The following is an 8,490-nucleotide window of genomic DNA, read 5'->3' as shown; positions in this document are numbered from 1 at the left end:
AGAATATTTTTTTTTCTTGTTTTCCTCCTCCAAAAACTAGGTGTGTCTTGTGATCTGGTGTGTCTTATAGAGCGAAAAATACAGTAATAACACCTTGGAGATCCCGGGCCTCAGAGAGATTAGGCTGGCCTCGACCAGGGCCAGGGCCTTTTCGGCCTTGGTCCTGGCCTGGTGGAATGCTCTGCCACAAAAGATCAGGGCCCTGCGGAATTTGACATCTTTCCGTAGGGTCTGCAAGATGGAGTTGTACCACCACACCTTTGGTAAGGGCTCAGCCTGACTCCCCTTTTCTCTTTGTATAAGAACTAATATGGAAGAGGCCTCCCAGCATTCTCACATGCCCATATAAGATCAGCGTAAACAGGTGGGCCTATGAGCACATACTGTTCCCAACCCTAACCCTGCAGAAAGCCATCTAATTAGACTTTAATTTGATTTTGAACTGGTTTAAGGAGGTAGTTTAATTCTTGTTTGATTTTATACTAATGTTATATATTTTATGTTAGCCACCCTGAGCCCGACTTCGGCCGGGATATAAATAAAAGTTTATTATTTATTATTATTATCATTTAAACTTGCAGCTTCTTTTCACACTTCCAGGCATCACATTTATTGAGCATTCATCCTGACTTTTGCAGGGAGACCAGGCAACATTGTCAATATAATATGCATTTTACTCACATTTGTTTGTGGGGAGATTAAGTGAGGTTGCAGCAAAGCAAGTATTATCCCATACTTTCTAGTGCATTTTTCTGTCACATTCCTTGTTGCAAAAAGTCCAGTCTTTTAAGGAAGCAGGTTTGCTGTGAAAGGCCTCCCAGACAACGATAATTGAGCAACCTGAATTGACAGTATGTGGTTGAATCCTGCTTAAAAATAGCAAAAGCCTGGAAGCTTCTTAAGTGTGAGGAGGAAAATTTTAATTTCTAAAAAGATAGTTGCTGTCCTCAAGCACTTGCAGAAGTGCATTATATTTTAAGAGAACTGCCAGGGTATTTCTCTTCCAGGAAAAGCATTTTTCTTATGTGTGAAAACTGGTAGGGGTCATTCAAAAGAATTCATCTTGTACTTTTTTTTTTCATTACCACTTTATGTGGCTCCTCTTATTAATTAAAAGAGATTACAGAGCTAAGTACTGCTGAACATCCATACAAGTTAAGCCTAAGCTTGGGAGGGGTGGAGGAGATAGCAGTAGTTGCTTGACAGCTCATTGCTTAAAATAGCCTGGCTCAGCCTTGAGTCAGTTTGTTCTGATGCATCTTTCTTTTTTGGTGGCTGGAAATGCTGTTCAGGCACAGCAGTTGCTTGCCTTAATGTGCGCGCACACAATGCTGTTTTTAGCAAGTTATATGAGTATGTATTGTTTCATTCTGACTTTTTGAAGCAAAATGAAGTTCAGCACAGCTTTATAAGTTGATGCTCCTTTAGAGGCATAAGCATTTGATTTTTTAAAATGAATTTGTATTTATTGAAAAAATGATTGAGTTGAACAGACTTTATGAGAGTGCAAATGCAAGCTCCTATGTATGCAGGACTAGTCCCCAAACCATGCCAGCACTCTGAAATATTAAACTACCTCTGTAGCAAGATTCATTCGGCTATCTTTTGGTTTCCTTGTACAGTACATATTCCTTGCAAATGAGTATCATCTCCCACTGTGACAAGTGCTCAAAAAGTATTCTTTTTCTCTCTTATTTGAATGAAGGCATAATTGCAAAATTCTATGACCTTTGGTTATGCTTTGATCAGAACTAGGATGCATATATGAGAAAATGGGTGCAAGATTTGGGTCAAAGAATAACCAGGAAACAATGGAACTGGATTTGGGACAACTTCCATTCTATTATAATTTTTTCCTAAAGGAGAACTATTTAAAAACCTTCTGTGATTGGCATTTAATGCCTTATGAATTGAATATATAAATTAGGATCAGATAAATGTTGGTGATGTGGATTAAATAAAACAGATTACATACATATATTTTGGAATTGTTCTCAGACAGAAATATTCTGGAAATATGTTCAGGTTAATATCTCTGATATGTTAGGATATCACATACCCTTTTTTCTGCTTGGTTATCTGAAAGATGTTATTCTGGAAAATGGCCAAGAGATAGTACATAGCTACTCCTTAGATTATATAATAGCTAAAATGCCTTTGACCCTTTTTTACTTTTCATTTCATGGGATCAAAGTGCCATCATGCTGAAAATATTTCACATACAATAACCCATGCTAGGGAAGGTCTGACGACATGTCTTTTTCCTCCAGTGTTTGATCCTTTTCATCTGCATTCTTTTTTCTTTGATGTTCAAGGATCCATTCTGTGGGATCTATGTTTAACATTTTCCTTACCCACTCATCTCTTTGCACTCCATCAACAAACTCTTTCAGTGAAATTTTTCCTGGAAGAATAATTTCAAAAATGGATTAAAAGAGGTTCAGCCATAACTTAAACCAGTGGATCAGGGTATCAAACACAAGCTAGGAGACACATCAGAACTTTTAGGAATCTCCAGTGTACACAACAAAGGTCAGAATCATCTTTGGGACTGGGAAGCCAACGCCTTTTGTATAATGGAAGGGATGGCTTGCCATTTGCTCTTACTGAATAATGTAGTAACTGTAGTGCATATTCTAAAACGAAAATTGCTGTGCAATCCCAGATGGGTGAGTAGTTATGGTTACTCAGGACATTTGCTTTAGGAGCCCCCAGAGCACAGCAATATTTCATTTATTGTCCTCTTACTGCTATAAATGTTTAAAGAAAGAGAGCTTAAGCCTCCCACCCCTTTAGTTGTATATCAGATTGAAATTGGTGGTTTGGCATCTTACTACATTTGTTGGTGAAAATATGCCTGTGACACTCCTGGTCCTCTACTAAGCATGAAATTTGTTCCTCTGAGCTCTTTGAGTTTGACATCCTTGCTTCAGAGCAAGTGTACTGTAGAGTGGAGTCTTGTTCTGCCACAGAAAGACCAAAGTAGATTATCTGTTATCATTACCCATAAATGAATATTATCTTACATGCAAAGTACTTCATTTGCTGAGCTCCATCATATTATACGATAGGCCAGTATTATTCCAATTTACTTAGGGGAAATGGAGTCTGAGCAACAGAAAGGGGAAACAAGTGCAGAGTGTTGCTTTGCTGCTCTTCTTCCTCCCAGCCACTATTGGTCAGACATGGAAGGACAAGAGGAGCCATGGGGGCATGTTGTACTTGCAGTTTCCTGAAGCCAAGCCACTGACCTCAGTTTTTAATCAGGATACTTCTTAATAAACAATAAAGTCAAAACATTATTTTCTGTATAGTTTTGGTGAATCTTAGGTTCCTCCCAGGGAGTCTTTTAAGTGAGTCACTAAGAACTGTATTGTTCTGCCAGCCGAACAGTTATGCAACTGAGCAGCTGTCCTGAGACGTCTTATTTCGATAACCTCTATTGTGTATATATCATAGCTCACAGCTGAGGCATTATCAGAAAAGCTTAGCCCTCTTTTCTACATGATTGGCCATTCTCCCCAAATTCCCCAAGATAATTAACTTAGGCTGCAATCCTAAACAAACTTTCAAGGGAGTACGTCCAATTGAATAAGGTGGGACTTGCCTCTGAACAAACAGCTGTAAAGTTAGTGGCATTTGCCAATCTTGCATAACTGGCAGCGACCAAGCGTCCATAACAGGTAATGCTCAAGACTCCGTCACACACCAGTGTAACCAAAAACTGGAAGGCAAAATGAGAGGGCTGTGCAAATAGTTTGCAAACTGTTATGTGTTTCCCTGGGGGGAGAGAGAGGATCCAGCAATAGGCAGAGCCTGGGGGGCACTTCTCTCTCAGCAGCAAAGCTTTAGTATAAAACTGACCAGGCTGCTGTGCTAAAACTAGAATCTACAGAGAGGCAGTGGGTATGTGGGAGCTTCTGGACAAAGGAGTCCCTCTCACTCCTAGCTAGGATGGTTTAAGCCCTATCTGATTAATTCTCAAAATGCAGGTCTTCACCCACAAATTAGCGAGCCACATAGCATGCAACAGTCTGCTGATATGAATAACGTTCGAGTCAAATGGCTTCAAATATTTGTTTTCTGTTCTTGAAATGTGATGTGTCAAGAGCAGAGATATGTCTGAAAACTAGTATTTCTGTGTTATACTGAAAATATGACTGCACTGACGGTACTGTGTTATGCAACAATATTAGAGCTTGCAGGCTCTTGAAATTAAAGTGTGGGACCTGACAGGGCCTAGAGGCAGAGGCCAGAGTATTTGGATGATTAGCCTTGGGTTGAGCCCAGCACTCTTTTGTGGGTCCAGAACAGAACCCTTCACTTTTGGAGCAGATATGGGAGTAGCACCTAATACAAAAGCCATCCATTCACTTAAAGTGCACAGCTAAAAGACACAGATGCTGGGGGAGAAACAGCCTGGCACTTTCCTTTTTTGGCAGTGAGCCTGAAAGCTAAAACTTGCTAGTTCATTTTTTCCGAATGGTCAGCATTGTTCCCAGGTAGTATATCTCAACATATTTGTTCAAAGAGGAATTGTTGGCATCTCAGAAGACAGTGGAGTATCCTTCAGGGGTGAAGGCAAACCACTGTGTTAGCCGCACCAAAGTGACCTCCCCAGGACACAAACCTGGGCAGTGTGTGTGGAGGTCCTGGGCTGCCCAGACTACAAGACTCACTGATGTGGTCCAAAAGACAGCAGAGTGACACATTTGGCAACAGCTTGGCTGCAGGAGTTGCCAGAAGGAGGTGTACAAGGCGCCAACTGTGTTAGGGACTCTACTCTGGAATTATGTAGGGTTTACTCCCTAACCATTTTTCTCTCAAAGATACCGTACAAAGCAGTGGAAGTTTGGGATCAGAGATTCCTTCTCCTAGAAGAGCTACTTTCCCAAGCTGACAAGCGCAATCTGCCCCTCACTTCCCCCTCTACAGCAAATGCAGAGCCATTGGACCCACTATCACTTACAAGCCACTGCCACTTTTTGGAAGCCCACATATAATTCTAACAATAAAGTACATTTACCATCATTATCTTCATCCATAAGTTGAAATATTCTGTTACACACTTCCTCCGGGGTTGACATCTGAGTATCCATATTTCTTGCCCATCCTTGTTTGACATTATAGACACTCTGGGGGAAATTAATTTAATAATTAAAAAAACCACACGTATTTATATGGCACCATCCATACATGGCACTTTACAAAGTCACTTACAAATTGGTTGTCAACACACAAGGGAAATAGGAGAGGAAGGGGACAAAGGCAGGGGTAGAAAGTAACAAACATAGCGAACTAAAACCCATGCCTGGGTAGGCTTGCTGAAATAAACAGGATTTCAGCAGGCACCTAAATCAATATACAGTAGTGAGAGCATTCACCTAATGTCAGTAGGGCAGGGGATTGTAAAGGATAGATTTTACTGCAGTAAATAAAATGTTCCTCTCAAATGCAGAACAAACATTATATGGCATTTGTAAACTTCAAGTTCTGTTGATCAAAGTGGTTGAACAGGTATGTATGAGGCAAGATAATGTCGCAAGTAAACCTGTCCCAAGCCGTTAGCAGTTTTATATACCAGCAGTAAAACCTTGACTTGGCCTGGTAACAAACTGGCAGTCCATGCAAATCCTTTTGTAAACCACTTAGAGACTGTTTGGGTATTAAGCAATGTATGATAAATCATCTTGCACAAATCAATGCTCCCACTATATGTGCTTTAATGACACACATACTGGCCAAGATCTGGAGCAACTTCTCTGGGGTGAGACACTATCTGTGGACCAGTATGGGCATAGATTCTGTTATTCTTCCTGACATTGTTTTTAGAGGTTGTTTTCCCCATATGTTTTTTTATAGGCTATCAGCACTTTTGGAGTTGATGTATCTAGCTATTTATTTTCCCAGGGGAGGTTGAGAGATTCCTGCATGCAGCAGCCAGTATAAAGCTTATTCCTGTAGTTCAGTGCCCTAAATGGAGGCATCATTTTGTCAAACTCCCACAGATGAGTCTGTTTTCATTTGGAGCAGACGGAGGGACAAACCATGTACACCCCAACAGAGGAGGGTGCAAAATAAGGGAGCAATTTGTGTCAGACAGTGAGTGAGGTGTGCACAACAAAGAAACAAGGCAGCATCGGCAAATTAGACTAGCGGCAGCAAGTCAGAAAAACTGAGAAATACATCCACAAAGCCCTGGACAATGCAACCTGAACTTCAGGTCAAAAATTATGGCACTGATTCTTTTCTCTACAATTGGGGTTCTTATCAACTAAGGCAGCCTCTCTACACAAGTACAGAAAGTTGCTAAGAGACCTGGGAGTTCCTTACTCCCCACTCTCAATCCAGAATTTGTATATATACTGTATATATTTTTAGACTTTGTCTCAGAGTAGTGATCTGTCCCTTTCTTTCCATGTCCCGGTCAGATTGGAAAGGGCAGCTGTGTGTATGCATATTAATGATACCAATGAAAACAATCTCTCATTTTCCTCCTTTCAATATGATCATTGTGCAGCATTCAAATTTTGACTTAAATCATGCCATAAGGCTGATCTCTCACCCCCCCCACCTGTTCTTCATCTGACACCTGGGGTGTATAGCGCACCTGCCATTCAGCTTACATTTCTTTTAGTAGTCTTTTAGATTCAGCTAAAAGTCAGTGTAGTGGTTAGGTTGTTGGACCTGGGAGACCAGAGTTCAAATCCCCACTCAGCCATGAAGTTCACCGGATTGCCTTCCTCCAGACGCCACCTCTCAGCCTAACCTACTTTGCAGGGTTGTTGTGGGGACTGTGTGAAAACAGGGAGAATCATGAGCACCACCTTGAGCTCCTTGGAGAATAGGTGGGATATAGATGCAGTGAAATAAATAATAATTCATGGTAAAGAGGTTCAACCAATCTCATTGTTTGGCGTAATCCTGCCAAGTCATTGCTGGGGGCCCCTCTTCCTCTAGAAGGACTTCTTACCTTCACCATTTTCCTTAGTTCAGCCTTATCAAGAAAGCCATTCCTGTTGGTGTCGTACACTTTAAATGACCACTTCAGTTTGTGCTCAAGTTTCCCTCTGAGTACTAGGTTTAAAATTGCTACGTATTCCAAAAAGTCTATCATGTTATCCTGAAACATTAATAGAAAAGCAATCACTTGAAAACATCAATATTTTTAAAATTATCCAAACAGAAATGGCAGATCAATCATAATTTTCGCTGGGTGCTTCTAGGATAATAAGCCTCCAACCTGAATTAGATGGATGTACACAGAAGTTATCTACAAGTGTTTTTGAAAATTATACTCACCCCATTCGTGTCAAAGGATTTAAATGCATTCTCAGCATATTCAGATGCTTCACTCTGGCTGGTAATGCCAAAAAACTGCTTAAATTCATGCAAATGGAGACCTCCGCTGGGGCATTCTAGAACAAACTTTTTGTACATATCCTGTAATTCTGCCACCTCTGTTCCTTTCATGTTACCAGTGTGGAGCTGCCCCATGCTCTAAGAACAGGTAAACCCCAGTGAGGCTTCAAATGCCTTATAAATATTCTACCCTGAAAGTGTAAGTAACTTACAGTGATGTTATGAAACAAAGATTTGTCTTAAAGCTTTAAACCAGAACAATGGGCAGCTTCTATAATCCAAACACAATGCCTTTCTTATTGTGTCCAGACAATTGAGAGCATTTTCTCTTAGCAGAGTAGCTTGCATCATAGTTATATTTTTGGAGTTCTAATAATGCCAGTGCACTCATGTTGACCACATTGCATGCAGCCTTGGAACTGGGCTGCAACAAAGTACAACAAACCTTAGCAACAACATGGTTACAGCGGAGACATCCTGCAATTGGAAAAGGAGGACATGGTCATTCAGTTAGATCACATGTTGGTTGCAATCCCCCTGCACAGGAGCCAATTCCTAGGGGCCATGAGGGCTTTGCCTCCCACAATAAAATATTTGAGAGGCTGCCTCCCATAGTTGATGGAGATTCCCATTCAAATGGTGTGTGTGCAATGTGTCATGTGATTATGTGGGATGGGGCTTACCAGGGCTCCCACAATATTTTATTCAAGCTGGCACCCTTGTCCCCTTGTAAAAGGTTATTAACAAATAGTTAAAAGCAATACACATATTATTTGGGCTATCCACTGTCCATGCAGAAATATGTATATTGGGGAAAACATGTAAGAAGCTTAAGACTAATGAATACCAAAGTAACATTTTTTACAAAATAGAAGAAATGGCACTTTTTTGTGTATGTTTGAGGCATAGCAGTGTATGATTCTGACAGCACAAGAAGATGGGGTTGTGGGAAAATCATGACTGGATCTCAGATTTATAAAAGGTTAAGTATAGCTGCTGGGAACCCTGATATGGATTGGGACCATGGCACGAGGGAAAGCAGGTTTAACTATCCTCACATATAACACACACAGATTGTGCCAATAGGGGTACAGTGGTACCTCGGGTTACAGACGCTTTAGGTTACAG

General features: G+C 40.8%; 1 protein-coding gene across 2 annotated transcripts; it reads right to left on the bottom strand.

The window, feature by feature from the left end:
- Positions 1–1,439: 1,439 nt before the first annotated feature.
- On the bottom strand, positions 1,440–8,462 carry LOC310850825 (guanylyl cyclase-activating protein 2-like). Of its 2 annotated transcripts, XM_083752821.1 has the most exons (5): positions 7,303–8,462; positions 6,974–7,123; positions 5,027–5,135; positions 2,835–2,963; positions 1,440–2,404 (listed from the first exon to the last, which is right to left on the bottom strand). In XM_083752821.1, exons 1-5 carry the CDS (start codon positions 7,495–7,497, stop codon positions 2,235–2,237), a joined length of 753 nt encoding a protein of 250 aa, XP_083608947.1. In that variant the 5' UTR covers positions 7,498–8,462; the 3' UTR covers positions 1,440–2,234. The 2 variants fall into 2 exon arrangements, with proteins under 2 accessions (XP_083608947.1, XP_083608948.1); XM_083752822.1 differs by lacking the exon at positions 2,835–2,963.
- Between the last annotated feature and the right edge of the window lie 28 nt (positions 8,463–8,490).

This window comes from Podarcis gaigeae (genome assembly GCF_964106915.1).
Source record: "Podarcis gaigeae genome assembly, chromosome: 1".
NCBI lineage: Eukaryota > Metazoa > Chordata > Lepidosauria > Squamata > Lacertidae > Podarcis > Podarcis gaigeae.
The sequence above is the reverse complement of the archived record's forward strand: the minus strand, read 5'-3'. Positions and strand labels throughout refer to the sequence as shown.

Bases quoted from the DNA above. Each gene is read 5' to 3' on its own strand.
- LOC310850825 (XM_083752821.1), bottom strand. From the start codon at position 7,497: ATGGGGCAGCTCCACACTGGTAACATGAAAGGAACAGAGGTGGCAGAA. The intron at 7,124-7,302 runs GTGAGTATAATT...TTAATGTTTCAG, and splicing joins AATCCTTTGACACGAATGGG to GATAACATGATAGACTTTTT. The intron at 2,405-2,834 runs GTAAGATGCCAA...TTATTCTTCCAG, and splicing joins TATTTTCACCAACAAATGTA to GAAAAATTTCACTGAAAGAG.